Source organism: Natrix helvetica (assembly GCF_964273705.1).
Source record: "Natrix helvetica genome assembly, chromosome: 3".
NCBI lineage: Eukaryota > Metazoa > Chordata > Lepidosauria > Squamata > Natricidae > Natrix > Natrix helvetica.
In genome coordinates, this window is record NC_138549.1 from 162,855,995 (window position 1) to 162,881,136 (window position 25,142).

The 25,142-nt window shown below is 38.9% G+C and overlaps 1 protein-coding gene across 4 annotated transcripts in view; it reads left to right on the forward strand.

Moving 5' to 3' along the window:
• GNAS (GNAS complex locus) overlaps positions 1-25,142 on the forward strand; it is a 241,776-nt gene that overhangs the window by 89,934 nt on the left and 126,700 nt on the right. For 2 of the 4 annotated variants that reach the window (XM_081948387.1, XM_081948389.1), the window contains exon 2: positions 23,568-23,640. In XM_081948387.1, the coding sequence (XP_081804513.1) occupies positions 23,568-23,640 (73 nt within the window). Of the gene's footprint in view, positions 1-18,455; positions 20,019-23,567; positions 23,641-25,142 lie in introns of those variants that run through there. The other 2 variants (XM_081948388.1, XM_081948390.1) reach the window with 2 other exon arrangements.

Consider the following 25,142-nt stretch of genomic DNA (forward strand, 5'->3'; position numbering starts at 1 on the left):
TGTGCAGTTTATGAAATGCAAATATTATACAGTCACAATCACACTGGGATTTGATGGGGTAGGGCTGTGCCCCCTCCCCAGAGTATTTGGTTTCTTCTTGGCATTATCTGAATTCCCTGGAAACTATATTGTAGAGTTTCTGGTACAAAATGAAACTTAATGTTACTAAATTCTGCTGTGGACAAGCACTCTTTATTCCATTGGTTGGTTGTCATTCACCCTCACACCACCCCTAAAAAAGAAGTTTTGAGAGGCTGGTGTTTGTTACAACATTTGGAAATAAACAGCAGTTCCCAGTGAAATCAGAAATGCATTTTTTTAAAAAAGCATCAAGAACTAGCGGCAAGAAATAAGGCCTAAATTATTCTTTTGTTTGTCCTAATTTTGTATTCTTTTGCAATTGTATATGGTCAAAAATGATTTTCTGACATAATCTAATAACACTAGATTGACTTTCAGGTTTCTGAATATTTGAAATATCATTATCATTATGTGCCATACAATTGATATCAAATAAGCAGAATTTCATTTTGAGAGACAATACCGTGGCTAAAATAAGTGAAATGTGGATTAATGATATGTCTCCCTTCCACAAGACTGGAAAAGGACTAAGCACAGATAAAGAATTATCTCAGGAGGCAAACAACAACAGTGACACTAAAAAAATTTGCTTCCACAATAGCCCCTAACTAGCCTTCTACTTTCAAGGGTAATGGAGAATTTTTATTTATTTATTATTGCATTTCTATCCATAGTGTCCCATGGAATCAACTCCTGATGGTGTATATCACTGATTTAAATAGTAAAGCCAACAACTGAAAATAAGAAAAACAAATAGTAAATGTTGAGAAAACTCTTTTTTTTTAATTTTTGAGGCAAAATTGTTTTATTTACACACAATAGTTATTCTAAAAGAGTCCATTAAAAAGGGAAGGCTAATGTTCAGGAATGATCTTCAGTTTCTCTGGTAAGCCCAAAAGCACTCCAGAAGGGAAAAAAATTCCACAAAGGTTGATGGCACCCCTGAAAAGGCTGTAACCTTAGTTTGTTTTTAATTTAATTTTGAATAATTTTAATTATGCTTGGTACCTGGGCAACCTGAAGGAATTGTTCCGTTAGACTGCCAATACTTAAACCATTACACAACTCTTGAAACCAGCTAGGAAAACAATGGGGACCCAGAGAAGCTGAGCCAAGGTCAGGTATCCAGTGTGCCCAATGTGGAACACATACAAGAAATTTGACTGCCTCGATTCTATTACTGATCCATTTTTAGGATTGAACTAAAATAATTGTAATAAACAAAGAGGATTAGGGGACTAGAGGCTAAAACGTATGAAGAACGGTTGCAGGAACTGGGTATGTCTAGTTTAATGAAAAGAAGGACTAGGGGAGACATGATAGCAGTGTCCCAATATCTCAGGGGCTGCCACAAAGAAGAGAGAGTAAAACTATTCTCCAAAGCACCTGGAAACTAATCAAGGAGAGAAGCAAACTAGAACTAAGGAGACATTTCCTGACAGTTGGAACAATTAATCAGTGGAACAACTTGCCTCCAGAAGCTCCAACACCTGAAGTTTTAAAGAAGATGTTGGATAATCATTTGTCTGAAGTGATGTAGGGTTTCCTGCCTAAGTAGGAGGTTGGACTAGAAGACCTCCAAGGTCCCTTCCAACTCTGTTATTCTATTCTAAATTTTGCTAGTTCAATTTTGCTTTTGAACCCAGGAGGGAAAAACAGCATCTTCTCTGCCACTCCGGCAGTAGAACAATCTAAACCCTTCTGTCTATGCAGTTTTAATGTGATACAAATTATTAGACTCTATATCCTGACTGGGTTTTGTGCATCCACTTAACCCAAAATGTGATCTGCTACTTCATTTTAGGCTAGTGCAATAGTTTCGTCAAACTACTGCTCTAGAAACGATAATGAAAAGCAATCATAGCTTGCTGTGGGGTAACTATGAACTCAACTATTCTATCCACTCTGGCTATCATATCTGGTAAACAAAGATTCATCAAAATGTGGAAATTAAAAGAATAGCATGCAATACAGAGAAAATTAGGTATTCTTTGTTAACTTCAATGTGGCGTGCAGGACATTGTGAAGCTTTCTGAAAACTGTATTGTATAGGTTTAGTTCAGAATTTAGTGGTAGATAAGCTAGTTCACCTTGGATTCAATTTATGCAATGGCAAACTAGACCCATTAAAAATACGTAATTGAGAGAATCTTTATTGGTATCAAAATCTAATCCTGTTAGGCCTTGGTAACGTCAGGGCCAAACAATGTAGTTAGCATCCATCTCTGCCTGCAATACATTTAACAGAGTTAAATTTTCCCTTGTGAGCTATGTCCAAATGACTGCATTACACCTTATCTATGATTTAAGGCAACATATATTTATAATTATTGTGCTAAAAGCAGAATAGGAAGTACCTGCCTATTGATGAATTAAGAAGGTGAACACTGTTAACATTTTCTCCTATCTCCTTTCTGAGTTCTTTTTATTGACTGCAAAAGTAAAGTTTCTTAAGGTTTAAGCTTGAAAAATATTTTGCAGATGAAGTTATTGTTTATCAAACAACCATATTAGAAACCAAAAACCTTGCCTCCCGTTTTACCTCAGCCCTCACAAATCTTATCTTGTTCCTGTTTTAATATCTGCAGACCAAAAGGTGCCCTGATAGGATTGCATTGATACAGAGAGGTAGATCAAAGAGCTTTCATCACCAGCATTTTTGTTTAGACATAAAGAGGACTGGCTACTTTTAAAATATTTTACATTTGCTTGGTAAGCTGTTAAACTTTTAGTTCTAGAAGTTGTTGGAAAATAATGTTAAAAGTATAATTCAGAATACTGTAATTCCTGGGTTTTATGCGTAGCTTTCTTTCTGCTTTCCCTACAAAGAAGCACAACAGCATAACACAGAGCAGGAAAAAGAATGCATCACAGAATCTCTTTTGTGAGGGTGCGCCAAAGCAAATGGTTATTTTACAAAATGAATGCCCCCACCAGAAAGAGGTTTAAATAAACTGCATTGTACCTTATAATAACCCACACCTAAAGCATTTTTACCTGCCCTCAGTTAGGAAAAGGGAGCAGCGCTATTGTATCGGCTTCAGGAACCTTGCTGTACAAATTGACCATCTGCAATTAATTCGCGCACTGTATAAATAGTTTTGAAGACTGAATAGTTTGCATTCCGAATGGAACAGTCTATTTTTAGCTTTCGAAGCTGGCGTGTTTTGTGTTCTCTGCAGAGGCAGGAACATAGTTGTTGTTTTTTTAAAAAAAATGCATAGAGGAGATGGTTTAATTACTCGAAAAGAAAATAATCCAAAGGGACATCAGGAAAAGAAATGTCTGAATAATCTTAAAATTCAATAAAGGTGATTGCTTCACAATTAAAAAACTGCAGAGAGAACAGATGTTTTATATAGGGTTCCCCCTCCTTTTTTTTCCCATACGCTTTTGTAAAATCTATTGGTTACTGAACAAGTTTGCTTGAAAGGGGTGAAAGAACATAAAATCGTTATATTGCAGCCAAGATTGTTCAAGAGAGTTATATCTGGAAAACTTCTCAATGGCATTAAAGTGTTAGAAAATACAAGACTAGAAAAGATCCAGAAAAATTCTTTACCACATTCATTTCTTGTCAAAGTGTTTTGCGATGTTGGAGAAAGGGGTAATCTCATGCTTTGATCCCCTATGTTGTTGTTTTTTTAATTTAGTGAAAAGTCTTTTTAGAAGTTCTTTCTATTGAGGGAAGTCTACTCATACAATGATTACATTTTGTAACTCTCTTCTCACATTGTTTAAGAGTAACTATTACTGCTACTTTTTCTCTTTTTATAATGCATGACGATGACAACAAGAAGGGCCTAGAAATTGAGAACTGAGAGCTGCAGTTTTGTCTAAAATATAAAAAACATGGTCACTGCATACATGATTCGGTTCAGGATGTACAACTTCTTCTTGGCCAAGTCCATGTTTTGTTTATGAAGATCATGATTAGGATGCAAAAAGGTAACTGGATCAAAAAAGGCATTTTATTTAATCTGCATTTACATTCAGTTTATAATGAACTGAGCATCTTCTATCAATAATACAATACAATAGCAGAGTTGGAAGGGACCTTGGAGGTTTTCTAGTCCAACCCCCTGCCTAGGCAGGAAACCCTATACTGTTTCAGACAAATGGCTATCCAACATCTTCTTAAAGACTTCCAATGTTGGGGCATTCACAACTTCTGGAGGCAAGCTGTTCCACTGATTAATTGTTCTAACTGTCAGGAAATTTCTCCTCAGTCCTAAATTGCTTCTCTCCTTGATTAGTTTCCACCCATTGCTTCTTGTTCTACCCTCAGGTGCCTTGGAGAATAGTTTGACTCCCACTTCTTTGTGGCAACCCCTGAGATATTGGAACACTGCTATCATGTCTCCCCTAGTTCTTCTTTCTATTAAACTAGACATACCCAGTTCCTGCAACTGTTCTTTATATGTTTTAGTCTCCAGTCCCCTAGTCATCTTTGTTGCTCTTCTCTGCACTGTTTCTAGAGTCTCCACATCTTTTCTACATTGTGGTGACCAAAACTGAATGCAGTATTCCAAGTGTGGCCTTACCAAGCCATTATAAAGTGGTATTAACACTTCACGTGATCTTGATTCTATCCCTCTATTTATGCAGCCTAGAACTGTGTTGGCTTTTTTGGCAGCTGCTGCACACTGCTGGCTCATGTTTAAATGGTTGTCGACTAGGACTCCAAGATCCCTTTCACAGTTACTACTGTTGAGCAAGATGCCACCTATAGTGTACCTGTGCATTTCGTTTTTGTTGCCTAAATGTAGAAACTTACTCTTTTCACCTTCGAATTTCATTTTATTAGATAGTGCCCAATATTCACATTTATCAAGATCCTTCTGTATCTTTAGCCTATCTTCTGGAATGTTGGCTATTCCTGCCAGCTTGGTGTCATCTGCAAATTTGATGAGTTCCCCATTTATTCCCTCATCCAAATCATTGATGAAGATGTTGAAGAGTACTGGGCCCAAAACAGAGCCTTGGGGTACTCCACTGCATACTTCCATGAAGATGCTGTTCCATTGAGGACTACACGTTGAATGCGGTTGGTCAGCCAGTTACGAATCCATCTGGTGGAGATGCTGTCCAACTGTCATGTACATGGCTATCAATCGTTATCTTCTGTCATGTTTGAGGGATCTGGAAATCAAATGCAGCTCTCAGTTCTCAACTTCTATGCCCTTCTTGTCGTCGTTGTCGTCATGCATTATAAAAAGAGAAACAGTACAGTAATAGTTACTCTTAAACAATGTGAGAAGAGAGTTGCATAGGTCCAAAGTAACTAAAAATCAGGAGGAGGCGGAGGAGGTAGTATCTTTTGAGAACAACACATTTTATTATTAAAAGGAATAAGCTTTTATGAACTGAAACTTACCAAATGCACGGAAGTGATTAGACTGATGTAGGAATTCTGTTTTTTCTCTATTTTACACTCATATACATGTATATAAAGTCTATAGTTTGTCTCTGACTCTAGCTGTGAAGTTTTTATTTTTTTACATTTGTACTAGTTGCTGAAATATTATCAGGCTTCTGCTTTATGTTTGTGACATTGTCTTAAAAAGTCTGTTTTTATATCCCCAAACAGCTGAAAAATATAATATCATTGCACAAGTGCTTTTAGATTTCTATTACATTTCTGTGTTGGATGGGATGAAAACTATGCTTGCAGTTTTATAGAAACTCATCCCAGAAGAAAGTCCTCTGAAGCTGAGAGGGTTATTGCCAGCTAAAATGTTACAGGATTGGTTGCAGAATTAACATTGTTCAAGTCTGGATCTTTTGTTGTAATTTTCTCTTTTTTCCTTTTTTGAAAAGAACATTATCTTTTCAATAAATCATTGTTATGAGAATGTGGATAATCAAGTACCACACATATTTTTCACTTCTCTGCAAGCTCAAGATCATTTAAAACTGTCCTTCCATAAGCATTATATATAAATGATGCAATTTTAAAATTCTAAATGTTATTCTGCCCTATCCTAGTGGCTTGGAAAAAGGAACAAAAACAAATTCATGGAAAAACAGAATTTAACCAATTTGTATCTTTTTCCAGCTTAATCTGAGTCCAAAGAGAGACACACGGAGGTAAATTAACAAAATGTTAACATGTTACTCAGATTAGGATTTCAGCAAATCCCATCCTTAGAGGAAAGGTTTCATATTGTTGCTGTCTGAACTTGGTATTTTGGACTAATCTAGAAATTATATCAAACATAATATGTAGTAGTTGAAAGAAATATGCCAATTTGAGAAAAAAAAAATCCAAAGGGTTCTTTAAAATAGAATGGGGAAGTCATTGGGTTAGCAGCTAGGAACTGGGTTCAAATCTTAATTTAGCTGCATTTACATAAGCCATGGTTTAAAGCCACAATTAGGTGGCTTCACACAAAACAAAACCTCCACATGTTTATTGAGTGGGTTACATGAATGCAGACAGAATTTCATTGAATGTTGAGTCCCACGATGCTAATCACTTCTTGGATTGAAACCTAGAATGCAAATATGTTGCAGTCAATTAAGGAAGGAATTCAGCATTTACCAGTAACTCATCTATATTATTTGGAGAAAATCTGCCCCTTCCTCTAAAATAGGTATGTTTACAATGGGTTCACACATAGGTTGTTGTTCAGCATGCTTCCTTCACCTTAAAGTAGGACTGGTGAATTAATTGTGTGGTCTTTTAGCTCACTTAATTGACAGTTCAGTGACTGTGTATACTTTTAAAAAAATTATGCTAAACTGCAGTCCATACTTATTGGGAACAAAATGAAACAAGGTCTGTCCTGCCAGTTTAGGTATAATTGGACCTGGCCTAAAATAGCTCATGTATTCTTTCTTATTTTCAAAACAGCCCCTCATTCTAAATGGTAGAACAGATGTAAAACTAACCTAAAATTTAAACAAATTAAATTGCAAATAATATTAATACTATATTTACTTTATAGCTAGCTGGGTTCCTACATTGAATTAAGGCATGATCTACCAAATGGCTGGAGCAAAATGTATTAAGCCTAAATAAAATCAAATTGTATCTCAGCTTGATGTTGGCTAGAATTAAGGAGGGTTGTGGTCTTAAATGTCAGAAAGGCTCCAAGTTACCTATTGCTTCTCCCATATTATCACTGTTAGATATGCCAGGAATAGTCAGTTGGATTGGGTTCATATAAGCTATTGAAAACCATTGGGAAAATTAAGTTCTTCAGAATTTGATTAGTAGTTGGAACTTGGGTTCTATGCCTGCAAATTTTAGAGCTGAATTTTGCTATTTGAGGAGAAGAGCCTTTGGGCACACACTGGTTTCAACTGGCAGAAAGTTGAAGAGTCTCCTTGGGAGACTAGCATCTGTGCGGAATGAAGTAATGAAAACAGTCCTTCAAAAACACAAGGTAAGCATTATCAAACATAGTAACCCACAAAGGGATTAAAAAGTGCAGTCCTCTCTAACAGCCCAGCAGTAGTTAGTGGAAAGTTCATAATAAGCTTTAATCTGAAATAGCCAACAGATTAAACAAAAATAATAGTGATACTGAAAGGTAAATTATAAAGATCTAACTAGTGAGCACACCGGAATATGATATATGTCTATACTTGTGCACATATTCCTACTAAATCTCTGTGTGCGTGTGTATGCTGTATTTGCCAGGAAATTTGCATGCTACATGTTTTGAGCTTCTTTTTCATACAGGCTTTATGGAATTTATATATTTTCATTAGCTATTTTCAGACAGAATTTTTTTTTAAAGTAAATAAATAAGAACCGTGGGATTTTCAAGTTGGTAGAAATCACAGCACCTCTACTGCACCGTCTCTTTGTGGGTTTTTTTTTTAATCATTGGGAAAATTTACTTTCATTCTCTGTATATGTCAAAATATAGTAATAAAAATTGACCTTGTCCCCAATCTACCCCACAAGGTTGTTGTGGGTGAAAATGCAATAGGTGTTGTTACGTACATCCAGGAGGAAATAAAGATTCTTGCCTTGTCTGATATCTCTTTAATTACAGGGACTAAAGCAGACTAAATCTTGGCAACTTTTAAGACCTGTTTTCTTTTAAGACCATGGCTGGCTAGGGAATTCTGGGAGTTGAAGTCCACTGGTCTTAAAGTTGCCAAGGTTGGACACCCCCCCCCCCCGACTAAAGAGTAAATATTGAAGGTCAAGACAAAAAAGTCCTTATTTATTTACTTATTTATGCTATTATTAGCTTGCCGCAATCCCAATGACCATATATGGAACCTAGTTTGGCGTAAGAAAGACATTCTTCCAGTTAGTTTTTTCGGTATGAGTTTTATTGAAACTTTTAAACGAGGATAAAGATTGATACAAGCTAAAATAAGAAAAAAGTGAAAGGAAAAAAGTTGAAGAAAAATATAAGAAAGAAAAATATAAGAAAGAAAAAAAAGGTAGAGAAGGGGCTTCCAATATTTTTCACAAGAGTTATGACTACCGTACAGGTATAACATATTTCTCTAAATTGATATCATAAAATTCTTCTATAATCTATCCTGACTAATCTTCAAAGTTGTAAATCATGTTCATTTTTTTCATTTTTATGCAAACACTCCATAGGTTTTCAGTCATCAATAAATGTAGACCTGTTTTTAGGTTTATTTACATGTCTTGACACCAAGCATGATAAAATATGTTGTTCATATTTGCAACATACCATATATTTGAAGTTTCTTTATACATACTAGATAATTTCTCTGGGTTCATATATATTAATGAAGCATTTTATAACAATTCTCTTTTAAGACGCAAGGTAAATTCAAAGTTTTTCACCACATATTTTCCCACTGGGCCATCTTTATATTATAACCAAAATTCTTAACCCATTTTGTCATATATTGTTTAATCTTTCTTCCTCTATTTGTGATTTCAAGAAAAGTTTATACATTTAATGATTACATGTTTAGTATCAATGCAGAACTACACTTCTAATTCTGCCTTAACTTTGCTATATATCATATTCTTTTGTCCAGTTTGAATTTGATAACTGTAAATGGGAAAACCACTGACAAAGATAAACTTCTGCTATTAATTGTCTCTTGGTTTAATTTTAAATTCCCCTTGATGGTTTTCCAATAATTCCTGATACATCAACCATTTGTCCTTATCTATAGTTTTGCTTCCATGATATGCTTCTTGAGCTGAGATCCACAAAGGTGTCTTTAGTACAGCCTGGTTTTATTTCTACAGGTAATCCTTGACTACCTGAACCCTGGTGGCGCAGTGGTTAGAATGCAGTATTGCAGGCTAACTCTGCCTTCCACTGCCAGGAGTTCGATTCTTACCGGCTCAAGGTTGGCTCAGCCTTCCATTCTTTTTGGTAAAATGAAGACCCAGATTGTTAGGGGCAATATGCTGACTCTGTAAACCACTTAGAGAGGGCTGTAAAGCACTGTGAAGCGGTATATAAATCTAAGAGCTATGGCTATTGGCTTAGGACCATTCAGAACTTTGGTCATAAGCTGCAGTTGTGAGTTGAGACACCACATGACCAATCTTAAACCACCATAAAGTGAATCACTGTGAATTACATGGTTTTTAAATGAACCATATGGTTGTTATAGAACTCAGCATAACTAAAGGGCACTTTTTGCCTTTTTCTGCTGGAAAGCAGCAAAAAAGTAATCACAAATCATGGTCATGTGATCATGGAACGCTATAATCCATTTGTAAAAGTGAGCCAGATATCAAGCACCTGAAATGTGATCATGTGACTGAGGGGGGGGGCAGCTGTTGCAACTTCAAGGATGAGTCATAAAGTTTAAATCTGTTGTAACTTCAAGTGATCGTTAAACTACAAATCATAAGTTGAGGACAACCTGTATTCCGTATTATTAATATGACATGTCTAATGCATTTTTTAAAATCTACTTTAAGTTTAGTTTCATCGTACCATAAATATCCATGCCATCAAAACTTCAGGCTGTGATCCTCTAACTGTAAAAGTCTCTTGTTACTCAGTGAGATCCATTCTTTCATCCAGACCAAACAACAAGCAGCAAATTACAATTTCAAATTGTTCCTGGCATCTTGTAACACTCTGTATTTAACTCATGAAGTTTTACCTTGCCATATAAATTTAGATAAATCTTTTTGCCATTGTATAAATGGGGTATCAATTGTCAAAATAGGTATTGTAAAGAACAGAAGCATGAGTCTGGGGGGGGGAGGAATAATTTTATTGCAGATGTTGATTGCCCAGGAATGACCATTTTAATTTCTCCCATCTTAATTTCATTCCATGACTCAACATATTTTGAAAGAACATGCAGTTCATATTTGTCATAGTAATTCCCAAGTGTTTTACGTTTTTCTCAATCTTAAAGCCAGTTTCCTCCATAAGTTGTATTTAATTTTCCAGTTTAATATGTTTTGTCTTGCGATTATTAATCTTAAAACCTCACATGCCAAAGTATCTTTTCTCATTAATGCCTCTAATGGATTTCTAAAGCTAGTACCAATCATTCACAAATGCTCTCAAGTTTCTTTCTCACTCCTAACGCCCTTAATTTCTCTCATCTTGTCTCTATTTTGTACTTTAAGAACTAAAATGAACCAAATTGGAGATAGCAGAGAACCTTGTCTTGCCCTTTTGGAATCTCACAAGGTGTTTCCATTCATAATTTTCAGCTGGTCAAAGGGCTGCTACTCTGGGATAACAGATTCTCCAGTTATGTTGAACATCGTGGGTTCTTTATTCTTAATTCTTCCTCATATACCTCTGGGTCAAGACCAGACTGAAGTTTGGCTAGTAGGTTGGAACACCACCGAAAGGATGATTTTCTTCTTTGGAATACTGTATCCCCCATCCATCCACATCCCCATGGTCTGTGACTTGCATTTGATACATTATTGTGCAGCTTTGGTAAAACTGGCTAAAGAATGTTGCCCAGTTATTAATTACCCTGCCTACTTTTATTATACCTGCAAAGTAATATACCTGGTTCAGGGGTGAAATTCAACAGGTTCTCACAGGTTCTGGAGAACCGGTAGCAGAAACTTTGAGCAGTTCAGAGAACCAGCAAATACCATCTCTGGCTGGCCCCAGAGTGGGGAGAGAATGGAGATTTTGCAATATCCTTCCCCCAGGAGTGGGAAGGGAACGTGGATTTTTCAGTATCCTTCCTCTGCCACGTCCACAGAACCGGTAGTAAAAAAAATTGAATTTCACCACCGATCTGGTTATATACTATGGACTAATACATTTTTTTCCTTGAAAGATTTGCATCTTTACTCTTTCAATGTTGACACAAAATAAATTATCTTGCTGTCAGGCCCCCAAATTTGATGGGCATTGAATGGCCCAGATTAATTCTGAGTCTCTTATTTTCAGAAGCAGAGTGGTGAAATGTACTGAGCCTCATTTAAATGGCTGTCAAAATTTCAGTTGTGCATCTCTTCCCTTTTTAGAAACTGGCAAAATTAATCTTGGCTCATTGAGCATTCACATACGGATGCCAGCATACATATACATAATCTAATATGAGCTCTGTCAAATCCTGGCACACATATATATTCTAGTTAATGTTATCCTAAAAAAAAGATGAGGGAGAGCTGTTCCTAAAATAACATTTTAGCATCTATTTTGCTAACTCCAAAGCTAGACATAGTGACAGGTCCACATCTGGGATGTATCACCGTAACTCACTGGACCTGTTTTATTTTGACAAAAAGCAGTTCCCAATGTAAAAATAGTTGCATTGTTTTTTCTCGAACTAATGCTCCTCTATTTACATGGAGTAAATTTTAACATGTGTGTTTCAACAAGCTAGGTGTCTGATTTCCTAGCTAACTTTGAGCAAATGAGGTTAGGGAAGGAAAAAAATATTATTATACAGGAGACTAAAAGCAACGATAGAGCTATCGCCCTGTAGGGTTCTACTGGAGCCATTTTTAAAAAATTCGTGCTTGTCAAAAGTCAGAATAAATCTTTAAATTGAGATAATCCAGAAAGAAGACTTAGCCCAAGTTTCAGCCTCTTTCTACCCACAGCCTTACAAGATGGATTTACTGCACCCATACACTGATGCTTAAAATCAGAAAATAATCAAAATGTTTTGATCCTTTGGGGTTAAAATATTGTTTTATTGTTCATGCATATAAACTGATACTTTTTTTTCATTTTCATTAAATGGTGGACTAGCTTACAACCATTCAAAGTTACAATGATACTGTTGTACCATTGGCTTACATGACGTACAACTGGTCCTCGCACTTATAACCATTGCAGCATCTCCATGGTCACATGATCAAAATTCAACTGCTTGATAAGTGGCAGGTATTTACAACCATTGCAGCATCCGGGGTGAGGTGGGGACTTGATTGCCATTTCCAACCTTTCCAGCTGGCTTCCAGCAAGCAAAATGAATGGGGGAAGCTGGTTTCGTTTAATGGACCGCAGGATTCACTTAACAACTATAGTGATTCATTAAAAAGGTATAAATTCCCTTAACTGCCTTGCTTAGCAAAAGAGTCCTGATTGTGGTTATAAGTCAAGGACTTACCTGTGTTCCGGTATAATGTGTAATTTGGTATTGCTGAATAAGTCCTTTTTTAGACTGTCATTGGATATACTTCTAAAAGAGGTTAATTTTTTTCATGGAATGCTTAATGGGTCCAAATCTGTTTTTCTTCCAAAAATATGTTTGTGTGTGTGTCCCTAACTCCACTCACATCCCTCCTTGGCTTGAACAGCTTTTCTCTGTGGTTTTTTTTACACCCCCGCGCCCCCCCCCCCCAACTTCATGCATGCATAATTAAGAATAATAAGGCCATCCAATCAGGAGCCCAATTTAAAACATTAAAAATACAAATACTAGCTCTTGTAGTTTCAAAATGGCAACACAATCAGAATCTATCTGGTACAGTCAGCAAATCTATTGAGTTGTGGGAAATTGGCATGGTGAAATTGAGAATAATCCTTTCTATTATTTTTTTATAGGTGACATGATTAGAAGTTAGGTCGGATAGAAAGAAAACATTTTTTAATAAAGGATGACATGTTTAAAAGTTAGAATAAGAGATAGAAATAAGAGAAAAGACGAATATTAGTGTATACACTTTTATATAATAGAATAAAAGCAATAATAAGAGAAAACGTGGAATAATCGAATAATGACATATTGTAACTTTATATAAATTGTATTACTATTAGAAATATATAAGTTTGTTGAAAGTAATAACTATGACTAATGCTATTAGTTTTATTTGTATTAGAATGTTAGACATCCAGGTGCCACTTTTCACACATTGAAATGTTTGTAAAAATAAAAATTAAAAAAACTTAAAAATGAGAGAAGAAGAGATGGAAAGTGCTTGGAAGGAATTAAGATGGCCCTCAAATATTGGCTGGTGAAACTGATTAAAAAATGGATAATTCTGTAAATGGAGAATGATAGAGACAGACTTATCCAAAATCTCATTTTTCCAAATTGATTTTAAAAATACCAGATCAGAACAAGCCTCTATGCTCGTATGTAGACAAAAAAAAAATACACATGGATCTTTTGGCACCATTTATTTCTTCTGTTTACAAGGCATATTTTAGGCTGAAGATGTAAACACAGCAGGTGCAGGTAGTCCTCAACTTACGACCACAATTCAGTTCAAAATTTCTGTTGCTAAGTGAGACGTTTGTTGAGTCTTTCCCCATTTTACCACCTTTCTTGCCACAATTTATTAAGTGAATCACTGCAGTTGTTAAGTTAGTAACATGGTGGTTAAGTGAATCTGACTTTCCCATTGACTTTGCTTGTCAGAAAGTCGCCAAAGGTGATCACATGACCCCCGGGATACTGCAACCGTCCTAAATATGAGTCAGTTGCCAAGCTTCTGAATTTTGATCACATCACCAAGCGGATCCTGCAACAGCTGTGTGAAAAATGGTCATAAGGAACTTTTTTCAGTGCTGTTGTAACTTATGAATTGGTCACTAAATGAACTGTTGTAAGTTCGAGGACTATCTGTATGGCCCTGCAGTTTTCCGAGTATCAATTGGATTTCAGAAAAATATCACCATGATTGTAACCTCATATACAAAGGGTGTACCCACATCCGTGTTAAAATATCTTCTGAAATTTTGTACTGCTTAATTACGCGCCTTTATTCAACATCAGAAAATTCAAGCATAGAGAATTACTGGAGCAGTTTTGTTCTGCACCTGGGACAGGTGCAAAAACTGTCATGATAATTTCAACACAAAGTTAATTCCGATCTGACAGCTAGCCCAATATTCAATGCCATCGCATGTTACAGCAACCATTTTCCTAACAATGAATCAGTTGTCAGTATATATTTCAAAGTGTACCTTGCCAAGTTTCCTTCTCTACAAATACATCTTCCCATACCAGTATTCAAACTAGTTCCCTGCATTTAAATCTTAAGGAGCTTTAACATTTTATAGGATATAACATTTATTCTACAGCAGCATGATTCCCCTAAATATATGTGACCTAACTTGCTATGTTTTATAGAAAACAATGGTTTCTATTTTGGCATTATATCCAACAAGGTACATCCTCAATTATGGTTATTTGTTTCAGTAATCTGATGTGATCAATAAATTGGGCTATCATAGATTTCATTCCAACTCCCAACGTTGCTCCCAAAACATGTCCTCAAAAGATGGAGGCCCCTCTCTTAATATCCCTATCTATTTCTATTCTTTGCTTACTAGTCTTTAATCAAGTCTACCAATCTATAATGTGCATTCCTTTCTCACCTCATGACTGCTAAAAGTTTGTTTTTAGCGTGACTCTGTCGAGACAAAACATACCTGTCATTTCATCTTTATCCACTGGTATATAGACATTCTAAATATATATCATGTATATATCATCAATGAACGAAGATGTCACTTGGAGGAAGCCATACTCATTCTTCAGCAAGAATGTTTATTTTATCTTCAATAATTGCTCAGAACAGGTTTTTAAGCTAGCCAGGGCAGTTTTTTAGAAGCACCAGATTCCTTTCTAGTCCTCTAATGCAGAGGCCGATCTTGGAGAAGTATTTCTGCTCAGAAGTCTTGGATGGCAACCATCTGGACTCTGATTTACTTTCAGTTTTCCAAGAAGTTCTAAAAACTTTTATCACTTTTCACCATGATTTGCTTCGGTTCCTCAAGCTCTATTTTTCAAAATGCTACTCCAGGCAGAAAAAGTCATTCTACATTCTCTGAAAAGTGACATAAATAACTTAAGATTGTTTGTATATTTTTTAACTCTTCAAAGTTATTCTTCTTTGTGGTTTCCAGTTCTGATTGATAGGTTAGTATTATTTTAACATCATTAACAATTTTCCCTCTCTACCATGTACTATGTGTACTTATGCTTCTCCCCCCCTCATTTAAGGTCCATTTCTTTATCATTTAAGGAATTCCTTTATCATCTCAGAAAATAAGATCCACTCCTTTATCTTTTAAGAGGCTAGTATATCCAAATTTGGTTACATTTTAGGTCAAATGTGATTATATTGGACTTCCTTGGTAATTCACTTAGTTTTAATAACACTGTAGCTACTGTTTCCAATGAATTCAACAATCTTCTTTCTAGGGTTCTATATCTAATAGGGAAATATATATATGTAATTCAAAAAGGATTAAATTCTTTGCTTGGTAACTAAAATGACTTATTAAAAAAAATAACAAAAAGTTTACTCCATAATATTTTAAAGCTCTTACTATCAATAGTCATATATTTCATTATTCTAAACCTGATATTTTGCAGTGCTCAGAACAGCCATTTTTTTAAATGGACATTTTCCCCACGAGAGCCATTTTGTGGCAGCATTTCTCACATTTTTCGCAAAACCCCAAATCTGACCATTGCTGCTAAAATACAGGATTCTTACATCACAGAATGAAAGTTATATCATACTCTTCTCTGGTTTCGTTTTTCCTTCAATTAATTTTGGCTGCCCTTTTTATCACCTTTGCAGCCTGGGATATATGTACAAGTAGTCCTTGACTTACCACAGTTCATTTAGTGATCAAAGTTACAACGGCCCTGAAAAGTGACATCACCATTTTTCACACAGGATCATTGTAGCATCCCCATGATCATGTGATTAATATTCAGACACTCGGCAACTGGCTCATATTTGTGACTGCTGCAGTGTCCCAGGATTCCCTTTTGTAACCTTCTGACAAGCAAAGTAAATGGGGAAGCCAGATTCACTTTACAACAGTGTTACTAATTTAAGAACTTCAATTATTCATTTAACAACTGTGGCAAGAAGTCATGAAATAGGGTAAAATTCACTTAACAAATGTCTCACTTAGCAATAGAAAATTTGGGCTCCATTGTGGTCAAGGATTACCTGCAGTTGCTTTTGAAATAGTCTCATAAACTGAGAACAAGTTGGGTTTGTGATCATCTGACTTTATGCTTCTCTTGTCTAATATAATTCCATTATCCACGACTTGAGCTGAATTTTAGAACTAGTTCTAATTGTTGACCTAACTTTTTTTAATGTAATTTTTTTTTTATTCACCTGGGATGAAGCTCAATTGCACTCGACCTTAACTCGGTATTGAATGGGTCTGGATATGAGACAAAGAATCTGGGAAGAATGAAGGGTTTTGAATTGAGGTAAAAGTTAGATAAGCTATGAAATAGCATCAGAAGAGGCCTTAATCTGCTTGAAGCAAAGCATAGACAACAAAACAGTTTGATTCTACTGAGATATTTCCAAATCTAATTGATCACCAAGGATTTTCTGTTCCCAGTGGTTTAACAATATGAGGAAACAGCTTTTTAAAATATTAAATATTTTTTTAACAAAAAGCAGTATGACTGATTTTAATATAACTAGGAGCATGCCTGAACTAAATTCTAAAGTAGTTTGTTCAGTTGGGTTTAGTAGGCTGTGTTAACCAAAACTCATTCAATAAACCATAACTTAACCATCACCTGTTTTCAAATATCTTGAAGATTTGGATTGGGGGGGGGGGTGCATCCAGAAGCAGGATGGTTTATGACCCGACTTTCCATTTACACTTTTGTATAGCAGGTGTTGTTGTTTTTTAATTCCTGTATTATGGATTCTAACTATTTTATTTTTCTGACTCTTCTTGACTTAATCCCAATTATCTAATATTCCGTAAACGCATAGATTTGCAGTTGTGATTGAAGCCGCCTATAAATTGATTGATCGGTAAAAAAAATACCATAAAACCTTGCCTTGAATTGTTGGGAGGGCAGGCAGAATATAAATCCAACAAAATACTTGCAAACGGGAGGGAAGATCCTGTGTATCCAACACGAAGGCACGTAATTAAATTAACACGATTCAGACGCTGCTTAGTCTCGAAGGACGCAAAGGAACAGGCTTATTCCCCTTGGGGTTAATGCAGACAGGATCGTAATTTATATTTATATATTTTTTTATTTTATTTGTCAAGCATGAATTAGATAACAGATATAAAGTATAGACATGATTATGAATACATGAAATGAATACGAATGCAAGGGAATATTAGGACAGGGAAGGTAGGCGCGCTGGTGCGCTTATGCACGCCCTTTAAAGACCTCTTAGGAATAGGGTGAGGTCGACGGTAGACAGTCTAAGGTTAAAGTGATGGGGGGGGAGGGGTTGGGGAAGAAACCAGTGTGTCAGGTATATGGTTGGAATAAGAGTTATACTGGATCGATTCAGACACGATCGCAACGCAATCAGCCTAAAATGGAGCCTATCTTCGTTCTTCCCCCAGAATTAGCGCATCTTTCACCTCCCCCCCCCTCACCTCACCTCCCAGGCTTTTGGCTCTCGCTGCTTCCCCCTCTCCAGTCAGGTTACAGGACGGGCAGGTCTTCCCTTCCCAGCCAGGGTCCCTAACCCCCCCCCCCCTTTAAGGACTGCTCCTCGTCTGCCTTAATTGCCAGGATCCGCGGCGTTTGCTCCCAGCCTCTCCCCATTTCCCCGCCGCCTCCTTCATTCCCCTCAAGGTTTTCCAACAAGCCCCAGGATTTCTCCTTCGGGTGGGGTCCATCTGGGCACCTCCATTTTCGGGGGGGGGGGCGGGCGGTAGAGAAAGGAACGAGGACGCCTTTTGCGCCCCGAGCCTATCTCCCCCCCCCCCCCAGTCCTGCATCGGTCTGAGGAAAGTTACGCTCGGAAGCGAAACTGCAAGCGTTTCCCGAAAGCAAAGAAACAAATGAAAGAGGGATGTCCCCCTCCCATCCTTGTCTTAATAGGAATAACCCCCCCTCACCTTAACAGACACACACACCTGGGCGGGTGAAGCTAGGAGGGAGCGGGCAACGCAACACGTGCAGCCACCGCCCGTCCGTCCCCCCCCCTTCCGTCTTTCCCCGAGGGCGTTTGAAGAGGGCGCCTCTAGTCAGTTAACTCCTGACGTTTGGGTATCATGTGAATGATTGAGTTCCCATGGTTCACTCTGAGCCGAGGTTGCCCCACCCCGTCACTGCCTCGCTCGCGCTCCCTTGCCTCGCTTGCTTTTAATATTAAAATCGGCCCCCCCTCGGCGGGGGAAATGCAGGGAAGAGGAAGGCAAATTAAATAGGGAGCGGGGGGGGGCGCGGAAGGGAAGCTCCCCCATAGGAGAGTTATTTTTGTTTTGGGGGAGGAGATCCACACTGCGTTTTCCTCTCTGCTGCCTCTTTCCTCCTCCTCCTCCTCCCCCCTCCCGTCCCCTTTACCCCTCGTCTCCCCGCATTTGCCGGAGAGGCGAGAGCCGATCGAGCCGCCGGGAAGCCGAATGTGAATAAGCAAAAGGGCGAGGAGGAGAAGGAGAAAGGCGGAGAGGGCCTTGGATTTGTACAAACCACCATTAAGGGCAGGAAGACGCACAGCCGCCGCCGCACCGCAGGCTGGAGAGGAGGAGGAAAATCTACCCAGCCCAGCCCGGAACGCAGAAGGGACTCGCCTTCTTTTGCTTTGCCCGACGCAGCGGAAAGGTTAGCGGTGACCCTTTTCGGGCGCTTCACCCACTTTGCAAGAGGCGCTTTGGAAGGGGGAGCCGCGAGGCGGAGGAGGAGACGGAGAGAAAAGGGGCAATTTTTAGCCCCCCCACCAAAAAAAGAGAGAAAAGGGGCCAGCCAAAGAAGAGAGAGACGTTGCTAGAGCTTCGGTGCCCGGAGTTGGGAGGGTCTCCCCCCCCCCTCCTCCTGCCCTCCTCCGGCTTTCTGGAGCTTGCTGCTGCCGTCGCCTCGATCCTGAAGGATTATATGTAAAGTGAAGAAGAAGAAGAAAAAAGACAATTTGGCTTTTATTCTGTTCCCCACCACCCCCACCGGCGGAGGTGGCGTGGAAGCTGGAGATATTTAAAGAAAAACCCACCCAGATTTGGCGGTGGCTCTCCCTGCGGGGTTTGGTGGGGGGGGAAGAAGGAGGAAAAGGGAAGCCAATTTTTAACCCGTGATCCTTCCCCCTTCGGGTGGCTGCCGACCTCCCGACGTTCCCTACCCCCCCCTCCCTAATTGCCTCCCCCCCTTTTTGTGTTTGTGTGTGCGCGCTTTTTTTTTTTATTGGGGGGGGAATCTGCATTGCGAGCGGATCTGGCGGCGGTGTTAGGGGAGAAGGAGGTGAAGGCCCGGCTTGAGCAGTAGCAAAGTCATCGCTCTCCCCCCCCTTTTCCCGGCCCCCACCCCGTTGTAGGCTCCGAGTTCTCCATGTCTTTGGGTAGCGACAGCTGTGCGTGAAAGAATAATATTGAACGGGGGGCAAGGAGACTCGCCGCCGCCTCGCCCGCCACCCCCGATCGCTTCCTGCTTCCCCTCCTTACCCCCTTTCCCCCCCTCCCCCTCCATTGCACCCCACCCCAAGATGGGCTGTTTAGGGAACAGCAAGACTGAGGATCAGCGCAACGAGGAAAAGGCGCAGCGAGAGGCCAACAAGAAGATCGAGAAGCAGCTGCAGAAGGACAAACAGGTCTATAGGGCCACGCACAGGCTCCTCTTGCTGGGTAAGGCGCGCGGGCGTCGGGGGCGGGAAGAGAGGGGAGAGCCCCCCTTCTCCTAGGGGCCCGGGGGAACGACGACGGGTGGGCTGGGTGGCGGGGACTGGGCAGGAGAGGTGGGGCCCTGCTTGGCTGTCTCGCCCGCCGCCTCCAATGAAGCGGGCCCTGTGCCAGGAAGAGGACAGGGCGGGAGGGGTTTTGCTTTCTGCCCTTTTCCCAGGCTGGCAGCCCCGGCTTGACATCCCCGGTGTAAGAAGCGACCGAGATGCCAAGAGGAGGGGGGGGGGAATGCGAAGGGGCTGGGGTTGGTGGTCGGAAGGAAGTAGGCCTTGGCCCTCCCTGATGGTTTCCCCATCTTGCAGCTTGGACTAAACCCCCTTGGGGGAGCAGAAGTGTCAGGGAAGGGACTAGGAAGATCTCCAGGCGAGGTCAGGAGGGGGTCTTTCTCCTCTCTTTTAAAATTATCCTTTTTTGTGGGCTTAAGGTGGAAGGGGGTGGCCTGGTCATTTCCTTGCCAGAAAATTCCACAGATGACACATGATGATGATGATAATGTTATTATTTTAATAACACTCCTTTTTGTCGTCGTCCCCCCCATAAGACCCCTATCCTTCTCCTTTGACTGCCCTTGGTCTTTTTGGTTTGGGATTTTTTTTTTTTGCCCCCAAAAGTTGGTTAATAAATAAAAAAATTGCTTCATTCTACCTCTGCCCTTCTGCTTCCGTTGCTTGTCATTTGCTTGTGCCGGGGTGATAAGGGTGGGTGAAGTGTTGCCCCTCTTCACTGAACTGTTGAAGAGAAAAGTCACTTTCAGGTAAAGAAAATATTCCGATTGATACTGACGTGATTGGCTTTGGGGATGCAACAGAATATTCGGCACTTCCGTTAAGGTACTTGATGCCACAGGCCGTTGGTGGGAACTGAAGTAAATATAGTAGGTGGAAACAGAGGATATAAGGAGAATCAGGACTCGCTCTGCTGTCTGATGATGATGGCACATTGAATCCTTGCAGGAAGTCTCTTGAATTTTTTGCAGTATATTGGTCAGGTGGAGAGAAAAAAATACAGGTATTTCTTTGGAGATATAGGGGAAAGGGAGTGGGCTAAAAAAAACCTAATCCTTAATTAAATTTTAAATACTGGGATTAAGTTGCATTCTTCTCTTTGATACTTTTGTTGAAAATAGGACTGGATATAAGTCTTTTTGTTCAAAGAGTTGGAGTTTTAGCATATGTCGATCCCAATATCACAGACTGGGCTATTTAGATATATTTTCCCACAGGCCTTCCCTTTCTACAGTTTCATCTGAAGATCCCGAGTAAAAATAAAGTGAATAGTACTGTTTCCTAACATGTATTTACCTAAATATGATAGTGCTTGCTAGTAGAATATTCCTTCTGAATAGACTGATTTTAGGGAGGAGGAAAATAAGAAAAATGAGGTCTGTGAGTTTTACATTGTTGATTTGGAGGAGGACTAAAAACCAATTCGAAGAATAACAGAATGTTTCCTATGATAAATGATTTGTCGAGATCCTGTTTAACTTAAGTTGGAATGAAATAGTTGACCTTACACATACATATTACAGACAACTCTTATTGCTAGGGTTACAATCTTAAGAATACATATAATACTAGATATTAAAACATTTTAAATCATTGGATTTACTTTGATATACATATGTTTTAGGCTGAGATAGCAGTCAGTTTAATATGTTCTTGAAACTCCAATGATCAGTAAAGTGCTGAGAGAAAATGTCAGATTCTTCATAGTTAGAACATGTCTTCCTTTTATGTTTGGCTGGGCCTAAATGTATCATCATACACACAGTAGTAGTTTTATGATTCCACAAATCAGTTAACAGCAAGAAACCTTTGCTATTGTAAATGCTATAAAACAGCCCAATGCAGGTCATTTCAAGTATTCCAGCATATTATGAATATATTAAGAATAATTAAATGGGGTGGAAGCTTTGTCCAATCTTATTTATAAGGCCTTATATACTTTAGGATATTTAATGTAGTTTCTCAACTGAAGAAACATTTAATTGACATATTAATGACAAATGTTTTATATGAGAAAAATTGACACCGTCCATTTTGGTCTTTCATAGATCAATATTAACAACCTTGGAATTAATGTTTTCATTTAAATGTGCCATTGCTTCAGTAGAGATTGGTTTTAATTTGTAAGTGCCTAGTATGATAAGACTTATATATAGTTAGGCGGAAGGTGTGGGAAAACACCCTTGCTTTTGATCAGCTCTCTTATTGCTTGGTAGGAAAGACATATTACAACTCTGTGACTGGCAAAGACTTGATGCAATTATTTGTCTGGCTGTGAGGAATGGGGAATTTGATTTTCACCAGTATTGATGAGAAATGAAAGGGAAAGGGAGTGAAAATTTAATATTTTGGTCTCGCTGCGTTTAATGGTTGGATTTGAAGAAGGCTGAAAACATTAGCAGTATGCTATGGTAATCGGGGGCCAGAATGGCAGGGCAGATAAAGACAGAGAAAGAGAAGGACAAAATTGGGAGCCTCCTGCAACCAAATAGCCTTTGATATATAGCTGCTAAAATTTAGTTTTGTGTATGAGACTCAAAATGGAGGATTGTGCTGCGAGTGAGTGAGAAAGCTTGGCACCACAGATACTACAGTGCTTTCATGAGCAATGCCCTCTTTAAGCAGTGTATCCTTTATTCCCCCTCGGGCTGGTGAGAAGCTATCTTAGAAAATGAATTGAGGTATCTGTGGGTCTGCGTTAGTCAAGCAAGTCTTGTGCTCCTGTATAAAAACAGTGCAAACCAATGGCCGTCAGATTTTGTGGCTGAAACCATCCCCTGGGCTGGCTGAGTGGGGGCAGATTTGGAGAAAGCTTGTTTCAAGTGGTGGAGAAGGAGAAAGGATAAGGGAGCACAACCAAGGATATCGGCTGGCTAGGCAGTTTAAAATCATGCAGAATATGTGAAGTCAATGGGGAGACTGGTTTTTTTTGTTTTTTTGTTTTGTTTTTGAGGGCAGATGGGAGATACAGCACAGAAGGAAACTTTTACGCAACAGTGAAGTGAAGGGAAAGCTAGGGAAATGTGTGTTTTCGATGTTTGGTGCATTTGACTGTCTGTGGCATAGGTGGAAGAAGCCACGAAGGATCTCTAGACCAAGCTAGCAAGTGTTTTGCTCAGAATGGACTGCAGCAATTTGGTCTTGCTACTTAACATGGGTTGGAAATGGTAATAAGCATTAGGTGGTTTACCGTTTTTCTCTTAAGGTATTGGAGTTCTTCTACATTGCGCCTGTTTCAATAAAGACCCTGGAAAAAAATGGGTAGTGAAACATTCTTCCACTCTCACACATGACTTTAGCTTGGCATTTATTTTTAGTTACAGTTGCAGTTTCCAGTGGCAATTACTTTTTTTTTTCCTTTCAGTTTTCAAGTTTGGATTGCATCGTTCAGATTTGGGGGGAATATTGCTTGTTGAACAAGTACAGTCACACACATCCTCCTGGGTTTCTTCTATTATTTTCTGAAATGGATTTGTTTTTTGCTTTCTAGGTGCTGGTGAATCTGGTAAAAGCACAATTGTCAAGCAAATGCGGATCTTGCACGTCAATGGATTTAATGCAGAGTAAGTATCTCGATTCTGGTTACATTCCTTGAAAGGTGCAGGTGTCGTTTCATTTAGGGAATTGTTTTGTGGGTTCCTCATCCCTCTTTCCCCCATGTTTCATTTAATCCAGGACATGGAGATTGGATTTCAGAAATGCGTTTAAGGAAACTGTCATTAGCCAACTTCATCAAAGGTTCGCTTGTCAGCTTTTATGAAGGCAAAGTTTTGGCTGCCATTTCTTCCTCATTGCGGCTGACATGCCAGCTTTTGCTAGCGCTCATTATTTTGTGTTGTTCTCAGTGCTTTCTTTGCAAAGAAGAGTAAACATGAAGTAAACGCCAGATACTTGATTATACAACATTAAGATTTACTGTACTTCAGGAAATTTTTCTTGTGGTAGTGTGCTGTTTTAGATAGCAAACTGTACTTTGCATTTTGTTTTCCATAGATGGGTAAAACACTTTGATATTGTCTATTGGTCTGATGGGCCACATGCTATGAAGTGTAAAGATATAGTCAACATTTAAATGTCAAGCTTTAAAAAAAAAGCATGTAAATGTTACATTGCAACCAAGCCATTAACGTTAGATACTTTGAAACATTTCATTGGGCATTTATGCAGAAATGGGATTAGAAACAAACTTTGTATGAAAGGATCTATGCAAATGAATGCTCTTTTAATTAGTATTCTGGGTTGGAAGTACATGTTTTATAGAAAAAAATCTATGCTTCTAAGTCATTTCTTCAAAGTATCTGTTCAAAGATCAATTTTTCCTTCAGATTATTCCCTCATCATTTCTTTTCCATAGGCTGTCCCCAAAACCTTTTGTTGGTAACATGCATCATAATCCAGCTCTCTGCTCCAGTAATTTTGAACAACCAAAGCTTTTTTCTGATTTTGTTTATGGGGGTGAATGCAGAGAACTTTAAAATTGAAAATAATGAAGAGGAAGGAGACATACAAAAGCAGTTTGTTACAATCAGTGGTGGGTTGCAATTTATTTTATTACCGGTTCACTCGTGTGCGCCCACGCAGAAGCATCCGGGCCAGTAGGCGGAGCCTCCCACTGCCGCCACTAGTTACAATGGCATGTAGGAGGTAAAGGCTTCATGTCGGAAACCAGGAAATCTTGAGTTCTAGTTCAGCCTTAGGCAGGTAGCCCGCTGGGTTACTTTACGCCATTCATTCTCTCTCAACTCTGGGAAGATGGCAACGGCTAATCAATTCCAAAAATGTTGCCAAGGAAATTGCATGGCTTATCCAGGCAATTGCCAGGAGTTAAAGCTGATTCAAAGGCACTTGGGGAGGGGGGGGGGAACAGTAGAAGAAGAAGCTCCACCGTTGGGGATCAAATATCAGAAATCCCACAAATACAGTAGCTAAATAAAATGATGCATTTAAGATCTCAGTTACTCCTCATTAAGATCCCAGTACTCCTCGTTAAGTTCACTTCTGTTACATCATAGGAAGTTCCCTGCTTACCAGGCCAGAAGGACTATGTTTTGATTCTGTCTGTCTC